The sequence below is a fragment of the Lonchura striata genome, chromosome 1 (assembly GCF_050655825.1).
Source record: "Lonchura striata isolate lonStrDom1 chromosome 1, ASM5065582v1, whole genome shotgun sequence".
Lineage (NCBI taxonomy): Eukaryota > Metazoa > Chordata > Aves > Passeriformes > Estrildidae > Lonchura > Lonchura striata.
In genome coordinates, this window is record NC_140703.1 from 113,998,361 (window position 1) to 114,020,840 (window position 22,480).

At 42.5% G+C, this 22,480-nt stretch overlaps 1 protein-coding gene across 3 annotated transcripts; it reads right to left on the bottom strand.

Moving 5' to 3' along the window:
- Positions 1–1,029: 1,029 nt before the first annotated feature.
- UBASH3A (ubiquitin associated and SH3 domain containing A) lies at positions 1,030–22,474 on the bottom strand. Of its 3 annotated transcripts, XM_021540331.4 has the most exons (14): positions 22,222–22,474; positions 17,056–17,109; positions 15,545–15,731; positions 13,936–14,134; positions 13,085–13,254; positions 11,538–11,746; positions 10,644–10,770; positions 8,479–8,587; positions 7,349–7,471; positions 6,493–6,585; positions 4,482–4,626; positions 2,427–2,533; positions 1,810–1,916; positions 1,030–1,167 (listed from the first exon to the last, which is right to left on the bottom strand). In XM_021540331.4, exons 1-14 carry the CDS (start codon positions 22,332–22,334, stop codon positions 1,030–1,032), a joined length of 1,881 nt encoding a protein of 626 aa, XP_021396006.3. In that variant the 5' UTR covers positions 22,335–22,474. The 3 variants fall into 3 exon arrangements, with proteins under 3 accessions (XP_021396006.3, XP_085442870.1, XP_085442877.1); XM_085586744.1 differs by lacking the exon at positions 1,030–1,167 and having other exon boundaries at positions 1,185–1,916; XM_085586751.1 differs by lacking the exon at positions 1,030–1,167 and having other exon boundaries at positions 1,186–1,916; positions 8,479–8,584.
- Between the last annotated feature and the right edge of the window lie 6 nt (positions 22,475–22,480).

The following is a 22,480-nucleotide window of genomic DNA, read 5'->3' on the forward strand; positions in this document are numbered from 1 at the left end:
AGAAATATTTTCATTTTTTCCTTTCATGGAAAGAAACATTGTACTTTCCTGGAGGCAGTTATCTGATAAGCAGAAAGGAAAAGCAGGAGAAAAACAGACAGTGGAAAGGCATGTTCCTGTTTGCGCATAAAATTTCAGGGCTACATTCTGTTAATTAAACACAACACCTAGAGAAGAGCTGCAGACACCTTCCAGATGACCCACTGGGAAGGTGGGTCACCATTAATAAATTCAGCACAAAGTAAAGCTGTGGTTCTGCAAGTGCCACCTCAGGAAGGGTTCAGAGTTAAAGCTGCTCATGTCACGGTTTTGTCACCAGTACAGTAACACAGGGCATCTTTCTTTGTCCCAGAAACAATTGGTTCATTTCCCTTCAAACATAAATAATTTAGACCCTTTGGCAATATGCATCACTTGAGAATTGCTGGATGAGGAGCTGATGTGATAGAAAATGGACTCCCTTCATAGAAGAGGTGAATAAAGAGTCAGTGTGGTATTTGCTCTCACAGAACTGATGGAGTGAACAGGAAATACAGTGGCTTTAGCTAGAACTGGTCTCCTTTTCTGGTAGGAGTTGACTTTTTTCAGTCTCAGTTTTTCTGTTGTCTGAAAATATCAAAGTGACTAAAGAAGATAAAAAAAAGGGAATTCTTGCCGGATGTAGTTCAGTCTTAAAAATACAGCATTGTTTACTTCAGTGCCTCTTGGAGTGGAGTTTATAATCAAGTAGTTAAATATCCATATTTATTAAACATTTTTATGCTCAGGAGAGGTTAAAAAGTGCTTACCTCACCACCACCAGAAGTGTTATTTCTCACTTGAACACCACTTCTTAAGTTCATTCTTCTCAGTCACCAAAATAAAAACAAAATCCAGGCACACCAAACTCAGAAGTGTTTTTCTGTGCTTTGACAGCTCAGAGAGGGCATTTCCCACCTCTCTGTGTCTTCTGGATGAATTGCTGGACTGTGATGAATCATAACCTGCCTTTGTCTCCTTTTTGAGAACTGCAAAGGCAGAGATGACCTTTTAATCTTCCATGATAGTATTTCTCCAGTTAAATGCTGCGTTTGCTCCATGAGTTAATGTCTTCACTGGTGGGTTGACCATCTGCCATTTGTTCTCCTCTTTCTGTTCTTCGCAGAAACACATGCCCAGGGAAGGGATCTGAGAAGGAAGTTACCAGCAGGGTCATTGCTTTGACTTGAAGGAGGGGCTTTGCTACAGAAAAGAGCAGCCCTGATATTCTGTCACTTCTGAAATGAACTGAAACCAGGCTGGAAGCCTGAGGGGTGAAAGCTGAACTTGTAAAGTACAGTAAAGAATTTCTTCCTAGCATCCAATCTAAACCTACTCTCTGTCAGTTTGAAGTCATTGTCCCTTGTCCTGCAACTCTAGGCTCTTATGAAGTTTCTCTCCATTTTTCTTGCAGGCTCCATTCAGGTACTGGAAGGCTGCAATTAGGTCACCCCAAAGCCTTATTTTCCCACTTTGAAAGGAAGGAGACCAGCTCCCAGTGGAGAGGTTTCCAAAAGTGCCTCTTGTCTGTAGGTTTTATGTGGTATTGACTTTCCAGATGAAAATCTTCTCCAAAGATTTAGCTGCCAGTCACATTCAAAGCCCCCAGAATAAAATTGTTCTCTTTACCTCCAGAGCTTTGCTAAAACTGTGTGAGGCTCCCTCTGGAACGAGAGAGCTGATGTCACTGGTGCTGGCATGCTGGTACACGTCTTGCTGCATAGGCACTCTCCTTATTAAAAACATAAAGAAACAGCCCGAAGGCTTCCTGATGGAATAAAATCCTCTTACCTTCTGCACCGTCTGGGCAAAGTCTCTGCTGTCCCTGCTGGGGAGCCCTGTGAGCGCTCGGGTGAGAGGTGCCAAGGAGGAGCCGTGGCCCACGATGAGGATGATGCCTGGCACAGCAGGAAAAGCAAAGAACCATGGTAAGTGAAGCTGCAGCACTGCCACGTTCCCTATCAGATAGAGATGAGGTGGCTTTGGGGCTGTTCATCTTTGCAGACCTTTTTGATAATGTGGCAGAGCGTGTTGTGATGGGCAGAAAGTATCTGGTGTGTTGAGCATGCCAGCTACTGAGAAAAGGCACTTCTGAGGGAAAGAGAAAAAAGCTTTCCAGAAAAGCATATTATCTTTTGCTGAGCTCCATCCTGATGTAGAAAGATGAAGAAAAGGATATACTTTTGCAATTTAGTACTCTACTGTCTCAGTTTTACTGTACTTTTTTCATTTCTATTCCATAAATTGCATTTATGTTACTTCGGTGTAGCCCAGGACAAGCACTGAGTCTGCCTTAAGCTCTGTGCAGTGCCAACAGCTCACATTAAATGTGTTTCTGCTGGCAAATCTCTGCCAGTTCCTGTTACTGCAAGGGTCTGACAGTATATTTAAAGACCTGACAGCTCTACCTTTGCAGGGGCAGGCACTGATGATCTGTTTTATGACCACAGAGCTTCTGCTGACATAGTCTTCATAACTTTCTGATGGCACCAGAGAAGAGAGCGGGAAGTTACTCCTGACAATAAAATCACAAATGTATGTTAATTTAGAACACACTCTTAGCAGCATTGAATGACTGTACCAGAGAAAAGGCACTTAGTTAAAAGTTTTATCTACTGTTTTGGCTGACATGCTGTTACCTCTGCTTGTCTGAAGCATTAACTTCTCTCTGAGAAATTTATATTAAATTTCATGGCTAAGTCTCATAGCTCATAAAGCACCAGATGCAGGGAAAACCAGGCTTCAATAAAACTTGTAGTTTACAGTGGAGATTATTTAAAGCAGGATTTGTGCCTAAGAAAAGCTTTGAGCAATTCTGCCAGCAAGGACCACTGCCCAGTCATGAGCTGCAGAGCTGGGTCTTCCAATCCTGACTGAGTTCAAACATAGGAGAGACAATAATGATGTGAATGCTTGCAAGATTTGGTACCTCAGCATTAATCTCCTCAATAAACCAAGCAAATAAAAATCTGCAATGAACGAGGCTTACCTGCGTTGCTGGGCAAATGGATAGTAAAGACTTCCACTGCTAGAGTTTAATAAAGAAGGTGTTTCCAGGGATAATAATCACAATGCATCACTCCAAAATACCTGAGCACTTCTTCTGAGACCAGGCATTCTTCTTTCTTTTATACACCAAGGCTTTTTAGGCACACAAAAAAACTAAGAGCCAAACCTTCCCACTGCTGTGAATCAGGGCAGCCTCAGAGGTTTGGTGGGGCTTGGGTGATAGACAGCTTTTGCAGTGGTTGGATTGGTAAAACCAGACCCTGCTGTTCCACTAGCTCAGTAGTCAAATGAACCTTGTCAATGAATTTTGTTGTGCTGACGCTTAATTTTCGCTTAATTTTATATCTGGTTTTTACTGATACCCTTTGCTGGTGATTCTTTAAGTGATCTCAAACAGTCATTCATAACACCTGACACCCAAGGATATTTTAGCCCTGCAACTGATGGGAAGAAACTGGAATTCTATGTGCAAGTTTATAGTTTATCCACCCTGGTTTTGCCTGGACTTGAGCGAGCTATGAGGGGCCTAAACACTGTAGTTAACATTGCCTTAGAGATTCACCTCTGAGCCTCCCACTGCTGTGCATTTGCACACTTTCTTTTGAGTCCAAGTGATTTTGTACCAAAAAACCTCTAGAGAGTACAGGCTGTTAGTGAAGAAAGACCTGTGCTCTAAAAAAAGAAGGATTTTGGAGACTTTATGCAGTCTCAAAGAGACATCCTTGGCTGTAAGGAATGCGTTAAGACAAGAGATGTTTCCTTTCCCCCTTTCTTGAATACATGGGAAATCCCAGAGACAGCTGAGCAATTTCCTGGATCTGGCTGTGCACTGCAAACACTGAGCAGCCTGGTTTGTGAGCAAGATGAGGAGCTAGACTGAATTGGAGGTTTATCATTTCCTGCCAGGCTGTGGTTTGCAAGTGCTCAGAAAAGGCATCGACCCTCACCCCACCAAGTTATGAGGGCTCCAAAAAGTCCTTGCTGAGCACAGTACTAATCTTTGAGCAACTTAAAGTGATGTCAGAAACATCAATTAAAGCGAAATGCTCTTATCTTGCCTGTCCTCAAAACCTCTTGCTGCTGCCCTGCAGACCCTCAGCCAAGGGCTGACAGACCTTATATAATGTCACATGTCTTTGTCACTGAAAATCAGGTTATTCTTCACATTATAAAGTGTTTTTCACATGAACCAAAGGTAAAAGCAAAGCTCCTGGGACCTGACATTAATGCTCATGTCAAGGCAACACCAGAGGAGGGTTGGTGCCATGCACAAGACATTTGTGCTAGTGCACCCATGTGCTGGTGACAGCATAACTTATTTTTATATCCTATTTTGATCTGAATTTGATCAGAATCACCCCAAGTTTGCAGTGTTTGTAATGATTTGTGACACATAAAAGGACAAGATAGCTCAGGGAAAAACCTCACAGCTTTATCAAACACAGAGCAATTACCTGTAACTTGTATCTATGTCGTAAGATGCCTCCACCAGTTCTGCTACAGTCATGAAGTTAGGGATTGCTCTGCTTGCTTCCCACTTGGTCCATTCAAACAGTCCTGGTTCCACCCTGATTCTGATTTTTTGATTTAATTTAAGCCCTGCAAGAACAAGAAATAGATCTTAGGAGAAAGGTACACTCAAAGTACAACCCTCAGGCTATACATTCTGCCTTGTTTGCTGTTGTAGTTTCATTAGTGAAAATTAATTACTTATTATCAACCAATTAATTAAAGGAAGCCACCATTATATTCTTGTATGATTAACAGAAAGGGACTACAAATAATTATCATCATCATTATAATGATCATAAATTTTGAAGCTCTCTTGTGATGCTCTGCTAGAAGGAAAAAACTCAGTTTGCAATGTTGCAATTTGAATAAACTTCAGACAGGAAATATTTTTACCATTTTTATATAGCATTTTCCTCCATGTTCCTCAGTGGAGCAGTAAATTATCCAAATTGTCCAGTATTAGAAATGGAATTCTTTTATAGAAAGAAACATTGTTTTTTGAATATTCTCAAGAGAGGTTACTGAGTGGCAGTGAATGCATTCTGATGTAAACATGGTAATAAACTGTGAACTTGCTGAAAGGAACAGGAGATGAAAACAGAAGAGAGGGAGAGGAAAGGAAGAAAACGATGTTCTGCAATATGAAGGATTAAAATATTTTGGTTCATAAAAGGAGTCATGGAAGCAGTCTTCCCTGATTCACCTTCAGATCCTTCAGAGCTCTGGAAACATCTGATACTTGGGTCAAAATATTTTCTGGAAGAGGTGTCAGTGATGATTTGATGAGCAGCTACTCATGTTGAATTCCAGCAGATATGAAACACCTCTGTTTTACATAACATTAGATTCCATTCTAACCTGGAAGGCCCAGAGTTACTGTGATATATCCCACAGAATGCACACACACCAGCAGGTCACAGAATCACAGAATAATGAGGTTGGAAGAGACCTCTAAGATCATCAAGGCCAACCTATGCCCCAACACCTCAACTAGACTATAGCACCAAGTGCCAAGTCCAGTCTTTTTTTAAACACATCCAGAGATGGTGATTCCACCATCTCCCTGGGAAGGCAATTTCATTACTTTATTATTCTTTCAGTGAATTTTTTTTCCTAATATCTAACCTGTACCTTCCCTGACATAGCTTGAGGCTGTGTCCTCTGGTTCTGTCAGTGCTGCCTGGTGGAAGAGACCGACCCCACCTGTCTGCAACCTCCCTTCAGGGAGTTTTAGAGAGCAATAAGGTCACCTCTGAGCTTCCTCTTCTCCAGGCTAAACAACCCCAGCTCCTTCAAACATTCCTCACAGGGTTTGTGTTCCCACCCCTCACCAGCCTTGTTGCCTCCTCTGGATGTGCTCAAGCATCTCAATGTCCTTCCCAAACTGAGGAACCAGAACTGGACACAGCACTCGAGGTGTGCCCTCACCTGTGCTGAGTACAGGGGAAGAATGACCTCCCTGCTCCTGCTGGTCACACAATTCCTGATCCAGGCCAGGATGCCACTGGTCTTCTTGGCCACCAAGGCACACTGCTGGCTCCTATTCAACCAGCAGTCAACCAGCACCCCCAGGTCCCTTTCTGCCTGAACACTGTCCAGCCACCCTGTCCCCAGCTTGTAACGTTGTAGGGGATTTTTTGTGGCCATTCTAACCTGGAAGGCCCAGAATTACTCTGATATATCCCACAGAATGCACACACACCAGCAGGTCCATTCTCACTAAGAAGGCCCAGAGTTACTCTGATATATCCCACAGAATGTACACACACCAGCAGGTTTGTTGCTGCCTGCATTACCAGCAGTCAAAACCACTTTGTCTTGCCTGCTTAAAGAAAACCACAGACAACCACAGAGTTGTGCATCTTCCTCATTGCTCATGTCAGATGCTTCACAGAAGTTTGGTGGAGATGTTTGCAGTGTGGCAGAAGCAGCTGGCAGGTTTTGCTGCCTTACCCTGCAGTATGTGCTGAGCTGTCTGCACGCAGCGCAGGGCAGGGGACGAGTACATGTAGCTGACTGTCACCTCCTGGTCCAGCAGAGCTTCCCCTGGATGGCAACAGCAAAATGTGACAGGTGAGAAATTACTACAAAACACTTTCTGCAAAAAAAAAAACCCTCAGAGCTTTGCAATGTCATCAACATGGCCTATATTGACAGTCCCTTTCTATCAATTTTCTTCCCACTATCTGCTGATTGAGCTCATTAGAAAGCTCATTCTAGTGGAAACATCAATTCTAAAATGAGCGTTGGAAGATAATTACAGAAGATTCACCCCAAATTTGCAAAGAGCAGTTATAGGCATATGGCTGTCTCCATATATCTGAACATCAGAAACAAGTAATTGCAGCAGACCAGCACTGTCACAGTCAAGCATCTTGCTCAGGGAGCACAACCAACTTCATCTGGAGAGTGAATAGAGTCAGCCTAGCCCACACCACCCATCCTCCTGCAGCAAGGTGCCCACACTGCTGACCATGGAGCTGCTTCCTCTGGCCAGCCCCTTCACTCCTCACTGTCCACTCAGGGACAACTGCATAAGACATTCATCCCTTGCAGACAAGCAGCAGGGCACAGGTAGAGCTCTGCTTCTTCCAGGAGCTGGCAGAGGAGGTCTCAAAGACAAGCAACAAGCTGTGTTCTCTATTTTACGATTTAGTAAGATCTTCCAGTGGTTGCCCATGGAGAATTGTGGCCACAGTGAATGCTGGCAGGAAATTTTTTCTGCTGCAAGGCCAGCATGAGCTTTGGTAGATGATGACAGGCTGCTTCCCAAACCCTTACATTTGCAGGAGGAGAATATCCAGCTTACCTATAAGCCTTGACTGGAAAATACCACAGCAAGATAAAGGAGGATCACATTCAAACTGCTTCATGTTGTCTTTCTGCCTTGGCAGGGAGGAGGGAAAGTTCAGATCTGCTCTGTAGTATTTCCCTGAAACAAAGCAGGACATTTTGCTGTGGCACAAGGGAGGCAGCAGCTGTGTTGTATTTGTTTTACAGTCAGTGTCACACTGATGAAAAGCAGCCAGTGCTGTTACCTTAAAGGGGTCATGTTTTAAGGTCACAACACTGGGAAATCATCTGTTCTAAGAGAACAGCCCCTCTTCTTCCAGCTCAGAAGGAGCAAATGGGGAGGAGGAGGAAAAGATCAGGAAATCAGGAGAATTTAGCTTTGCAGGACTCAAGAGAAACAAAAATCAACTTCCTATCTATATTCTTTTACAGTTGCCAAAATGACTGAAAAAATACCCATTTCCACTGAATCAAAATTAAATCAATGCATTGATTATGCAGCTATATGGTACCACTCTCCTCATCTGCTATGAATTCCATGGGGAATCTTCAGCATAGCAAGGCAGACTTTCAGCATAAAGCTCTCACTTGTGAAATCCCACCTTCTTGTTCCCCTCCTTCCTCCTGACACACATTTCCCTATTTTGGGTCAGTTTTCTTCACCTGAAAACATACCTTTTCCTTTTTATTTTTTGAGAGAAAGAGAGGAAATTCAGTTTTTAATTTATGTCAGTGCTGACATTTCATTTCCACAGGTTGGACTAGTGATGTAGTGGGACTCTGATCAAGAGCCTGTGATTCTGACTCAGGCCCGGAAAGGTGGAGGGGTCTGACAACCATCACCTCACGTAATGAGAGATGATGAGGGTGCTCCTGGGATTTGTTCATGTACCAGTGAGCCACCCTTCCATCAGCAGTAAAAGAGCTTTGTTTATCTGCAGAATTTAGGGAGCATAAAGATGAAGGACTTTAGGACATTGTGACCTGGTTATGTGCAGGTTGAAGCAGCACTGTGACTGACTTGCATTGTTATCACTTCTTTGTGCCAGCATTGACATTTACACAAAGATTGACTCTCTTCTACCATTACTGGGGTTAATTGGGTTTGGTCCTGGTTTTTGAAGATCCTCCTGTTACCTTACTCACCATCTGCAGTCAGGCACTGCTGAAGCCAAGATTTGCCAAAGACCTGATCCACTCTTTCCCCGTGGCACATCACCAGCACCCCTCTCCTCAGGGCAGTGTTCTGAGACTGCTGGGAAAAGGGAGTTTCATAAGGATGTTACCTACAACCTGCAGGAAAAGCCTGGATTCCTGGAGAAGAGACAGCATGATAGGTGCCTGTCCTTAGGACAGTGACAAGCCTGACTGGTTCTCCACTGAAGGCAAATGAAAGACAATCATAAAATCATTAAGTCTGAAAAAGACCTTTGGGATTATTGAGTCCAACCTTTGACTGACCAGCACGTTGTCAACTCAACCACAGCACTGAGTGCCACATCCAGTTGTTCCTTGTACACTTCTAGGTTTGGTAACTCAACACCTCTCTGGAGGTCTGTTCAATGCTTGACCATCCTTTCAGTGAAAAATTCTTCTTGATATCCGGCCTGAACCTCCCCTGGTGTGGCTTAAGGCCACTTCTTCTTGTCCTATCACAGGTCACATCCCTAACCTTCATGGGCTGCATGTTCTAATTCTGTGTTAGCACAAGTGAAAGGCAGTGCTGGTAACAGATCTTTTAACCTCAGTGTGGGAAGGAATCATAACTTTAATTTATATCATATGGGTGATATAAACAAAAGCCAGAAAATTAGCTAAGATCTGACTGCCAATGCCCTTTTTAACACCAAACTTCTCCTTCTTTTCCTAGTGAAAATACTACTTCTATGTTTTCATAACTGTGTGGCCAAATCAACAGTGGAACCCAGACCTACAGGGCCACTTTTTAAACTTAGACTGCATGGACTTAAAAATAAATTTGAAGTAGTTTGGGGTTAGTCTACAATGAACATTAAATACAAATGAGAAGAAGATAAGAAGAAACAAGGCAAAGGTTTTAAAACTTTAAAACAGTGTTACTGCTGCAGCACTGAATTAAGTGCTCTGCATCTTCTGCAACAGAAAGGGAACTCTTAAGAAGTTGTTTGAGGTTGATATTCATGCATTCTGTTAAACACTTGCAGTTCAGCCATGAAACACCCATCAGCTGCCACAAGATCAGAATACAGACCCAAGGTTTTGTGCTCTTCCTCCTCTCCTTGAGAGGAACCCAGAGGCCAGGGAAACTCTAGACTGGAGATGTGCCCTTCTGCAAAACACATTTCTCAGGCCAAGCCTTGGCTCTGCCACAAATCTAACCTGGATAAGAGAGGCCAAGAGGCAGAGGAAGGACGTGTGACTTGTTCAGAAAGTTCTTACAGTCATATACATGGTGTCCTGGAGGCCCCAGGATGGAAGTTCCCTCAAGGTGTCCTCATTGTCTCTGATGTCAGCACAAGCCAGCCTGGGGTTATTGCCCAGCAGGAAGAGAGGCCAGCAAGCTAAAGGGGTTTCTGAGGCATGTCTGTGCTGAAAATGCATTTTGGCATCTCTGACAGAGGCAGAAAGGCAAAGCAGGTGCAAATGTGCTGTAGGAAAAAATCAGAGTTCTTATTTGTTTTGCTCTTCCTACCAGAAGACCAGTGGACATGGAAAAAAATGATAGATTCTGGACCTGGGTGAAAAATGTGATACTACCAGTGCTGTTAACCACTCCAGATAGCTTATCTGTGCAGTTATCTTCACCAGCTAAATCTCTAAAAATAGAAAAAACTGAACATTTAAATGTCATCTGGGGCCATGGAAGCCTCCAAGATGACATCCACAGAATCCAGACATAAGAGCAGCCATGAACAGTGAGCCTAATTCTGATTTATTTACTCTGCCCGAAGCCATGTGGAAGTCAGGGGAGGTTATGTATGTGTCTCACCTGTCAGACTTGTCTGTGCTCAGAGAAACCTGAGCAGAGAACTCTGTGTTGTGCTATTATGACAGGAACAGTGAAAGATTTATGAAAGACAAGTGTGATATACATAATATACATTACAGAAAAATGCATGAGCTATTATACAATACAGTATCAGTGTGTATATATATATATATATATATATAAATGTACAACCATAATAAATAAAAGTGTGTATAAATGTACAACAAAACATGAAAATATGAGGGAGGAAAATGAAGATATGACTAAATTTACCAAATGTCATTAATTAATAGCATATCTGCCAAAGCATGGGGCAAAAATGAAAAATGGAAAAAACAATTACCTGAAGAGAAAGAACATTGGTTACACTCCTTGACATACTGAGATTTTGGGCTTCCCCATTCAGTTTTACACTGGGCTCATTTTCTGTTTTAGTGAAGGATCTTGAAGCTGTGTCAAAAATATATTCCCTGTAGAAAAACAGAAGCAACACACACAAACATACAGGCACACACACAAATAGAAGAGACTTTTGAGTCATGATGTTGTTTACAGGATCAGCAAGTCAGGATTCGTGTTCCATTCAATACTTTTTGCACACTTGCAATCCACCTCATAGCTTTGCTGTTCATTTAGAATATGCCCAATAAAAATGAGGTTAAAATACAAGGAACTGATGGTATATATTGGGTGCAACCCTGCCAAAGTGGGACCTTCAAGCAGGAAATAACTACCTGGTGGCCTCCTCCCTTTCTCTGAGACACCAAGAAGAGCACTAAAACTTCCCAGCTTAGAAAAATCAGCTCTAATCTACAAGTAGCATCAGCTGTACTGCAGAATGAAGTGCAGGAAGCCAGACAGGTGCCTTCTGATGCAGGGCACATCAACAAGATAAGGGTGGTGCCAAGGTGGTGGAGCAACTTTTGTGTGGTTTCATTTCAAGCTAACTTTACAAGCCCTTGAAATGAGGAGGAAAAAAAAAGAAAAGAGCAGAGAGCCAGGCTGAAGGCTGAGCCTGCCCTGGCAGAATGTGCTCTTTCAAAATTCATTAGGGCGTTCAGGTTCTTCAAGAGTGAACAGGGGTCATCCCTCGAGCAGCTGAACTTATGAACTCTGGGTGCCTGCAGCAGAAGATGTCCCAGCATCCCACCCAGACCCTCAGGATTCCCGCTCTACGCACAGATCCCAGCAAGGAGGAACTGCCAAAGAAAGCCACACCCATGAAACCCCAAACTACCTGTGCTTGACCCAGGTGTCTGACTCGTGGGCTTTCTCGGTGTAGTTCTCGGGGAGGAAGCCCCTGCAGCCGGTGCGGTGCGAGGTGCCGATCACCCATCCCTCGCTGGCAGTGCTCTGCTGCCTCGGGTCCACGTAGATCAAATCCCCAGCGTTGATCATCAGCTCATCAATGTTCTGGGGCTTGTACTGGAAGAGAGCCCTCAGCCTCTGCGGGGACACACAGCAGGGTCAGGGTGTTCAGCTGCTCAGGGGATGGCTGTTCGCCTCTCCTGGTCACAGAACCAGCTCTGTTTTCCACTCTGTGACCTGTTCCTTAGTGACACTTTGGCAGAGGAAAATTTTGGAAAGAATTCAAGATGGGACCTCTGAGTTGTTTTAGATGATGTGATTTTTTTTTTAAGGGTGAGTTTGGCTCATATCTTCACCACAAGACCCCCAGTTACAAGACCTTTTAAGGATTTATTGACCAATAAAACACTGCCAACAAGGATATTTACATTTTTGACCCAGTCTTAAATATTTCATCTTGTGGATAGATGCTACAGTGTGGATTTCTTAGCCAATCATGTTATGACACACAAACCTACAGTACTGCATTCTAAACTTCTTGTTTACCTTTGTAACTACTTCTGTTTTTTCTATATCGTAAACTCTAAAGCTCTAAACTTTCCTCTATTTAACATAACATGTCTCTGTCTTAAACTATAAATCTGCATTCTCCCTTCTAGCACCTAAGTTTGGAAGCCTTTTCCAAGGTCTCAGATCAAATCCTGTGTTTAATTCTAAGCTTTGGCTTCCAGGCCCAAAGTTCTGAGAATTCCCTGCATTTTGAATTCCAACAGAAAAGGAAGACACTATCACACCTACAATATGTGTAAAAACAGGCATTTGGTTTTCACAAAAATACTTTTTCCCCCCACTAACTGGTACAGAATTATTTGAAAGGAAACATAGATCTGACCTATTTTTGTGATTGCTGCAGCTCTCCCGAGTGTGACTAAAATCCAACATGAGACTTGTGACAAAGTGACTTACTGATCTGACAAAAAGCTGTTGAACATTCTGTAATTTAAATTTGGAAATGAGAACTGAAAGAATGGTGACTGGTTTCAACTAAGAGTCTGCTAAGCAGAAAATCATCAACGAGAACTGACCCCTGCTCACAGCTGCAGTTTTCATCATGTCTGGAACAATCAAGAAAACTAATTTTGCTTATGGGAATTTTACTGCAAAACTGTAAACTGACAAATCCTAGAAAATATTAAAGGATCATGATTTCCCGTCTCTTATTTTCTCATGTCATGCTAAGATTAGGTTTTTTTCCTCTGGGGTTTGGAATTAGATTTTGAGACATGCAGGTCAAGCAACTTACCAAAATAAAGGTATTATCTACCAATTCAGGAGTGCAGTTTTTCAGTTCAAAATGGCACTGGAAACAACCATGCTCTTTGAAACACTGTGCTTAGCAGGCAGAGATTTTCTTAAAGATGGGAAAGGCAAGATGATTGTAGCCAAGGAAATGAAAGGCTCAGGAAATGAAATTACCTGGTAATGCACAAAACGCATATCCCGTGAATACAGAGCAGCCACCCACTGGCAGGGCTCCCCTGGGTTAATGCATTTGGCCAGTTGTTCCAAAGTCTTCTGGTGGTGAGGGTAAAACCTGTGAGCCAAGGTAAGGTGGAACTGCTTCAAGGAGGGCTTCACGTGGCAGTCTAGGGATGAAACAATCACATCACGACATAGGAACAAAGGTTGTTTAAAGCTCTCTTGTTTTATCCTACACAATCTGCATGATGCAGGAAATATCATGGTAACTAGTGGTACAGTAGATCTACTGAGTAATGATTTTGAAGGGTGTCATGGTTTTAGTCATGCCAAAATCATTCACAAATGTGGACTAGATTTACTTCCTGCCTTCATCTGTGAGGAAAGTGAATGATCATGCTTGGATTTCCTCTCCCAGCCTGAGGTGCACTGAACTAATTTCTCCCAGGCAAAGCCGTGGTGGGGCTGTGCCCTTTCAGTCTCCACTGGTGATGCTGTTTCCCTTGGAAAAGGTTTTAGACCCTATTCCTAGGGATGCAGCCAGGCCATCCATCTGGACCACAGCACCAGGAGGGTGGAGATCTGGGGAGAGTTAAGTCCCTGCCCATCTTGGATATCCTGATCAATCACCTGAGTTGCACACAGGATCATTTCAGCTTCTAGGCAAAAGTGCTGTCTTCAAAGAAAAAAACATGCTCCTCTGGCTACTCTGCTTGCAAATCTGTAGGAGCACAGACTGTCAGGAAAACATAGTCTAAGCTCCTCTGGAGACACAGGCCATGTTTCCAGTACTGTGGCTATGCATTTGTGCTACAACCCACCCGTTTTACCTCTGGTGTTGGTCCTACCTGCCAGAGCTGAAGCCTCTGATGAGAATGCCACAGCAAACTCTTTGAGGACATTTGCCTGGCTGCCATCAATGAAGAAGCCAAGGTAGCTGGGAGATGCATGTAGTGTTAGGGAAATGGATGGTGGAAAAATCTGGGAAAAGCTGTCACCAACTTGCTTTAGGATGTCATACAACAATTCCACTTTCTGGTCTTCACACTGAAAGAAAATAGACGAGGAGCAGGCTTATCCACCAGCTCACAGCCAGTGTTGTAGTCTCTGTCATACAGCACTTGCAGAAAATTGTGGGGCTATAAACTTCCTGAGAAACACAAAATAACTAGGAATTTTTCTGAAATTCCTGACATTAAACCCAGCAGTATTTGGCAGCTGGATCAGCACAGTGTCCTGATTCTATAACAGGAGATGGATCCTTCAACCCAAGGCATATCTAGCCTGGGTAGGAAAAAGCCAAAATATTTTACCATCTGTCAGGGTGTGCAGAAACCAGACTGAAATGAGACAGGGATAATGATTTCCCTCTTCAATTCTAAGTAGGGATTTGTGTTATTGTTATCCTACAGTCCTTTACTGAGATGTGCAAGGTGAGGGTTACAATGCAGCCATCTCTTCCAGACAGGACTTTAAACTTGATGCCTCCCAGGAGCATGACATTCATTATTAATGAATGATTTTTGGTCTGTATAATTGTGTTTAATGGTCACAGAACACCACTCAGTATTTTGCAACAAAATAGTCTTATTTTCACTGTCTCTCCTTTTTGGCATAGTTGCGATGACACACCCTTAAGGGAGAAGGAAGCACTTAATGGTTTAACATAAAAGTATCATTAACAAATTAATTTTTGTCCTGCTCTAGCCCAAGCCTGTTTCAACACATCCCAGACACAGCTGATGCTCATGTGTTTCACCATCAACATGCTAAAACTGGATTCCGGGAGGCTCCAGAGTTTTTCCAGACTAGTCCAGTGCTGGACATCACAAAAGATTTCACAAAATCTTCAGCTTCAATGAAAAGGGTAAAATTTGGGACATGCCACCATAGCAGTGACCAGCTGATGGGGCTCTCTTGGGATGGCAAAACTTTTCCTGAGAATCCCACAGACTTGTACCAAAGCTGTCTGCATCCTAGGATGACCCTGTCCCTGCTGCACAGCTGGCTGATGACAGCCACTACTGCCCTGGCTGGGAAGGGTTATCATTCTAAATCCATGCAGCAATGGACTCATGGAAGTTTGACACTGCACAGGGCTGCTCTAGGTGGATCTACCAAAATGGCACTGGAAACTTCTTTGAAATACTGTGTTGAGCAGGTTTTCTTAAGGATGATGACTGTAGCAAAGAAAATGAAATGGTCAGGAAATGAAATAAATCTGATTCCAGTACCAGCTGTCAGCTCCCCCAAAACATCCCACTCAAACATGAACTGTGACCCAAACATTCAGCATCACCCAGGCGTTAATCACCACTCAAACATTAAGCACCGTGCCGGGACCTGGGTCACGTCATTTGACCACCACCAAGTTCTGGTGTCAGACCACAGCAGGTGGCCCAGTTTCACCACGTGTCACCCAGCTGAAACCCAAGCTTTGGGCTCTCCTTGCCTCACCGTGAAGAAGTCGCAGAGGGTGACGTGCGGGAAGACCTCGTGGGCTCTGTTCTTCCCGCACTGCCGCTTGCTCTCCCGCCAGAAGTCCTGCAGGCGGCCGTGCAGGCGGCCCCGCGGGCACAGGTAAAGGGCATATTCCTGGGGGATGGGGTCATCCAGGGAGGGGTCGTTGCAGTGGGAATGCAGCCTGAAATCAAGAGCGTAACACTGAGAGTAACTCCGGTTTCCTGTGCCTGAAGGCCTCCTTAGCATGGATCACAAAAAGGAAATTTTATTATTTTCTTTCAAATGAAAAGCTGAAGTAAAAGCTCATTTTTCTCTCCGCAGCACTAAATAACAAATTTTTTTCTGCTTATTTTTTCACTACTTTACATTTTATCATATGCCTTTACTTCTGTTAGTGTCTGAAAATGAAAGAAAACAAACAAAAAAACTTTTTAGGGTTTGGGGTTTTTTTCCCCTTTTTCATGACTGGAAACTGAGAACTGAAGGAGGAAAAAGCCAATGGGTGGAACACATTGAAGAATGACAAAATTAAAACCAGCTGAAGATTAAAAAACCACTCAAAATGAGCCTTTTTATTCAGCCCTAAGAAAATCCAGCAAGACAAATCAGTAACACACAAGGAAAGGTCAGAAATTTGTATGCCACGTGGTGATATTGTTCGCCATGTCTTTCACATGATGGATGTTTGTCTTTGCAGCTGTTGGATTGGGAATGGCTGTTGGGAAGTGTGGCAGCATCCCTGAAAAAATTATTTGGAAAGCATATGCCATTCTCAAATGCCTCCTCTGGCTTTTTACAACAGAAAACGAAAGAAAACAAAACAAAAAAAACAACTGAACCAAGGAAAATAAGGCAAAAAAACCCAAAAAGCAAAAGAGAACCCAAAAGAAAGTGCAAGGAAAGTCTGTATTTAATGTGAAGGTGAATTAAAACAACAACAAAAAAAATCAGTTATCAGCAAACATGAATGACATATAAATACTCCATGAGAGTCTTGGTAGAGAGGAGAAAACTCTGTGGCATTCAAAACTGAGAAGTTATTTAAATTGTAATAATACCTCCCTCTGACCATCAGCCTCTCACCTTTAATTTCTGGTGGGCCTTTCTGTTCCCCTTCAGCTGTTGTTTCTGCACGTGTTTGTAAGTGCAGTCATGGGTTTACAAAAATTTTCCCTGTTTCCTTGTTCCTTTCTCTCAGAAGGCTTAAAGCTGAGGAGGATTTTCTGACCAGACCAGCTAGTCCTGTGAACTGACTCATTGATAAAAGTAGGTTTTTTTTTTTAAATTTACCTGGACCTTCTGCAAGTTACCTTGTGTCCCAGAATAATTGCAAATATAAATATTTTTTTCTCTGAGTGAAATAAATGAAAAAAAAAAAATCTCAAATTCATGTTTGTGTTTTTTATGGCAGCTAACTTCAAATTCAATTACAGGATGAGCACATCAACAAGAATATTTAGGCAGGTTTAATGTGAAGGCACACCTTAGAAATCACAGGTACTTACCATTTTACTGCATCTTCTATTGTCTTTTGTCCAGTAGCAACCAAGGCTTTTTGCCTAGAAAAAGCACAAAATTGGTTCCTCAAAATTCTGAAAGAAAACTTTTATGAAGTAGAGGCATTCAGTGACTTCGGTCATCAAATCTATTTTCCAGGACCTTTAGCAAGAAGTTTTTTCCTAGCAAATGTTATTGTTATTGAAGCCTTCCAGATAGCTTTTTTCTCACTGCAGGTCTTTAATTCCTGGAAGATTTGTAACCTGTCCTCCCTGTGAGATGCTTTCCTTTGTGTTCTGGAGGTGTTCCTTAGCAGCCTTACTGACTGTAAGAATTTCCTTGGGCCTAGATAAACCATCCATCCAAGCACTGTAAGAACAGGATTTTCTTGGTTCATAGCAAAAAGGGTCTGATTCTGTGGGGGTCCAGGGCTTCCCTCTGGCTGCCCTGGAAGGTCTGGGACCCTGGCAGGGGTCAGGAACCCCCCTGGACAGAGCCCCCAGAGACACTGGCTGTGATCTCTGTCCATGGAAAAGAGTTTTCAATCTTACAGGATGAATTACCAGCTCTGAGTGTTTGATATCAGTAATAATTAAGTGTGGCACGGGTGCAAAAGTAAAATTTTCGGATTCTAGATGAGGGGTCCAAAGGGGACAAGATGGAGGAAATTGGGTGTGCCTTGTCCTTTTTCTCCTTCTTCATGCCCTCCATGTTTCACTGTGGTGTTGGCATTTTTCTGTTGGTTCAGGCTGGGGACACACTGTCCAACGTGGGTGACAGATATTGGCACGTTCTTGTAAATCCAGCCCAGGGAGTTTCTGGTATTTAATGTTTGTAACATCCCACTGAGGGCAGAGCCCCACACGCTGCCCTGCAGGACAGAGCTGGGCAGGGCAGCAGAACATGTTAGAGATAAACAGAATAAACAACCTTGGAACCAGCACAGACCAATTATGGCTTCTGCTTTGGCAGGGGGCTGACAGACAGAGACTTTCTGCAATCTCGGAATCATCAATTCAATCATCAATCACTCTGACATGATTTAAGATGCCAGGGCCAAGCCCATGCATTAAAACTAACCAAAATCTATATTGGGGTTTGGAATCTGGATTGAGGACCCCTCAGAGCCAGCAGAGAGCCAGATCTAAGACAGCAGCTCAGTCCCAGGTGAGGGACAAAAATCTCTCATTTCTCTTTGTTAATGCAACTTCCCTTCTCTGTGGTAGGATTTGATTCACGTTTCCTTTTCTAACTAGGGCTTTCAAAAAGGCAGCTACGTGTTTCACATGAGCAAATCTCTGTGCCTGAATACTGGGTGATGGGTGAAGGATTCCAGTGTTCAAGCAGCAGCTGCACTCATGAACCCCTAAAATGCACCTACAAACTTCCCAGAAGAAACATGAAGGGGATGTAGAGACAAAAGACACTGGAAAAAAAAAAAAAACCTACTGAATTTCTTGACATCTGCTGATGTTTTTCCTTCTTTTTTGAGGCCATCTTTTCTGGCCACTGGCTCCTGAGGGCACTGAGTTGTGTTGTCTCCTCCCATTTTTGTTCTTCATCCATCCCTGTGACACCATCACACATCAGCAGTGTGTGCACTGAGCTGCAGGACTCAGCTCATCCTTATGTTCCCTCCCAGCCTTCTGTCCTCTCTTCAGTGTAAAAACTACACTTGGGCTTGTTAATAACATTTCTATGCAGCCATTGCTGGCTCTTCAATGGGGATCAACAGGGATGAGGACAAACATGAGCCTTTCCACTCAACCTTTACCTTCTACCTCTCTTCTCCATAAAGTTAATCAGTTCCCGTGGCCAGAATGATGCACAACCAAGAGGTCCAAAGCCAGCCCGTTCCCTCTGTGACTGAACATTGGACATTTCCTTTCTGTGCCCCAGCTGAACCCTCCTTCTGTCCCTCTCCTCACTCAGCCTTTCCTGCTGTGCTGTCAGATTAAGCCCTTTTCTGACCCAGAGATGGGGCAATGGAGAGGTGTTTTAAAAGCTTTTATTCCATTTTCAGTCTCATGTGAAGGATGAGACAATACAGATGTTATAATTCACTCCACCACAATCAGAAGCCAACTGTTTCCTAATTACAACACACTATAAGTGTTTCTTGGCCTATCAGCTTTTGCCACACCACGTTGTAGATGCCTTAAAGCCAATCATCTAAAATTACCCCTCATGGGTCCCACTACAGTGCACCTTTCATAGTTCTATTTCTCTAAAATATCCAGTCTTATTTGCAAGGCCATCCTTTGAAACTTGTTTCTAGCTCCATTTCTCTCTCAACAATGTCTGTCCTATGTCACGGCATTTCTAAGTCAGCATTTCTTATCTCAAAGTTTGCACACAGGTGCACACTGTGTGAGCCTTCTGCCAGGCTTTGAGAATTCCCTACACATCCATCTCCCACACTGTGCCTTGTGAAAGTGTTGGTGGCAATGATGCCAGGGTTCAGAAGCACTCCCTGCACCTCCAAGGGAGTGTTTTAGCAGTCCATGCCATGCTGCTCTCCCACCTGGGCACAAGCTCTGTGCAAACAGCTCTGAAGCTAAAACCAAGCTTGGCTTCAGCTTTTCTTTACCATGGGGCCTTCAAAATTAAACGTGATAAGACAAGGGAGACGTGAGGCCATGAACTGCCATCCTGCTCAGCCCCATCTCATTGTTCTCTCATGCTCCTCTCCATACCTGTCCCACCTTTTGTCTCCTCACATGTTGGCTGTAGGATGATTTCCAGCAAGGTTTATAGAGCCCTTAGCACTAGGGGTGTGACTAATTTTACACTTCCAAGATGAGAAGGGAAAATTGAAAAATAATGCAAATAATAAGTTCTGCATGTACCAATTTCTCTCAGATAGAGAGAAGAATAAACCATTGAGAATCTGTAATAAAAGCAAATTAAAAATGCATCTACAGTGAGAGTAATCTGGCTCTTCCCTAAAACAGAAACTGCTGGCACAGTTTCTTGTGGAAATTTTTTATTTTAGGCTAGACTTGACCCTCACATATGTGAGTTTTGTTCACTGGGGAAATGCTGCTTTGGCCTGTTGGTTCTACATGATGGAAAATTTTGTAATACTTCCATCCCGCCTCATATTTCTCAGGCCAGGACATCTCAAAAGAAACTTTTCAGTACTTTCATTCATGGTTTAATTGAGGGACAACAGAGACGGATGAAAGGTTTTTTAAAAACGCAATCAGAATTTTGAAGGTCTTAACGTCAATAATAGGGAATAAAACTTTTTAAAATTGCTTTTTGATATTTTGTTATCTTACATCAATTTGCACAGTATTTCTGCTGCTGCTTCTTGACTTTGAACTGGGAAGCACAAAGTAATATCAGTAACAGCATTTGAAGGGGATTGGAAAAGAATCACATAAAACAGAAAAAAATTCAAAAAGTAGCGATTACTTTGAGCTGACTGAAGTTACAGTATTAACAGAGAAATTATGAGCCATATTTTCATCTAAAATCCCATTGTGCATCACTGGGAACAAGGGACTCACAGTTCCTTTGTGAGCTTTGCCCATCGTGTCTGATACTGATTGCTACCACAGCTGTTCCCAAAAAACAACACAGCACTTACAAATGGAACCTCTTCCACTCCATTTTCAGTCAAAAGGTAGAGATATCTTTCTCTTCTTTCTCAAATATTTTTATGAGGGTTTCTTTGATATTTAAATACTAAGATCTATTTTTTGAACAGTTTGAACCATTCAGAAATTGGAAAATCCTCCCCAAAACTTGCCTGTCCAACAGGAGAGATGTTTGGGGGAAGAGTGACTGGCATTTTTCTTTTTCATTTAACTTGTTTATCTGGCACCAGTTACTCTCTCATCCATTGGAGTTGCCAAGAATAGAGCCATGATTTTCGGAACAAGATCTTCATTCAAGACAGGAAGAAAAACTGACAGACTTAGGGGGCATCTTAACGAGAAAAAAAAAGTTTCCAGTGACACCATCCAGCAGGAGATTTTTGCCAGGCCTGAAAAAGCCTTTGGCTAGAAATTACACCTATGTTTAATTCCTTTATAATAAGAGTAATAAGCAGCAAAAAAATGAAAGAGGATGTATCCCAAGAGCAAACTATGGTCAACTTCTCAACGCATTGAGAAGCCTTTCAAAACTCAGGATGTAGAAGTGTGTGCATCTTTGGATTTACACAGTATTTTAAAATATTGGATATTGAGCAGATAAGTTTTGCTGTGTGGGCAATACACACTACATATAAAAATATATATATGAGAATATATCTCATATCTCATACTAGAGATTTAGATTTACACAGTATTTTAAAATACTGGATATTAAGCAGATCGGTTTTGCTGTGTGGGCAATACACACTATATGTGAAAATACATATATATGAGAAAATATCTCATATATCATACTATAGATTTATAGATACTATAGATACTATAGATACTATAGCTACTATAGATTTAGATTCACACAGTATTTTAAAATACAGATATTGAGCAGATCGGTTTTGCTGTGTGGGCAATACACACTGTATGTGAAAAAAGATATATATATGAGAAAATATCTCATATATCATACTACAGATTTAGATTTACACAGTATTTTAGATCTACACAGTATTTTAAAATATTGAATATCGAGTAGATTGGTTTTGCTGTGTGGGCAATACACACTATATGTGAAAATATATATATATATGAGAAAATATCTCATATATCAAACTATAGATTTAGATTTACGCAGTATTTTAGATCTACACAGTATTTTAAAATATGGGATATCGAGTAGATTGGTTTTGCTGTGTGGGCAATACATACTATATGTGAAAATATATATATATATGAGAAAATATATACTATAGATTTAGATTTACACAGTATTTTAGATCTACACAGTGTTTTAAAATATTGGATATTGAGCAGATTGGTTTTGCTGTGTGAGCAATACACACTAAACATGAGAATGTATATAAATGAGAATATATCTCATATATCATACTATATATGAGAATTTAATATATGAAATTCAGAGCAAGGTCTGATCCCTGCACAGGGACATCACCCCCAGGAGCAGCACGATCTCCTGATCTCAAAAACCAGGCTGCCCGTATTGGGATTTTATGGCAAACACCTCATATCTCAAATAAATCTCCCTGTGCAAGGGCAGCTGAGCACGCTACTCACGCGATATGAGCCGGGAATCCTTTGGCCAGGAGAGGCTCGAGGAGGGCAGAGGTGCTCCTGCCCCAGGGCTTGTTGGACACCTTTGCGTACAGCTGTGCCTCAGCCACCGCCATCTCCTCCGTGTCCTCCCCTCCCCGTGCGCTGACACAAACTGGGAGGTGGGAGGAGGGTGTGAAGGAGGGAGGGAGGGAGGGAGGCAGAAAATGAAACAGAGAGAGAAGCAGATAAAATGAAAAAAGTGAAAAAAAAAACAAAAACC

Excerpts from the sequence above, each read along its gene's own strand:
- UBASH3A (XM_085586744.1), bottom strand. The coding sequence starts at position 22,334 with ATGGCGGTGGCTGAGGCACAGCTGTACGCAAAGGTGTCCAACAAGCCC. Across the intron at positions 14,135-15,544 it reads CCCTCTGCGACTTCTTCACG|TGTGAAGACCAGAAAGTGGA; the intron begins GTGAGGCAAGGA and ends ATTTTCTTTCAG. Across the intron at positions 11,747-13,084 it reads TGCGTTTTGTGCATTACCAG|AGGCTGAGGGCTCTCTTCCA; the intron begins GTAATTTCATTT and ends GTGTCCCCGCAG.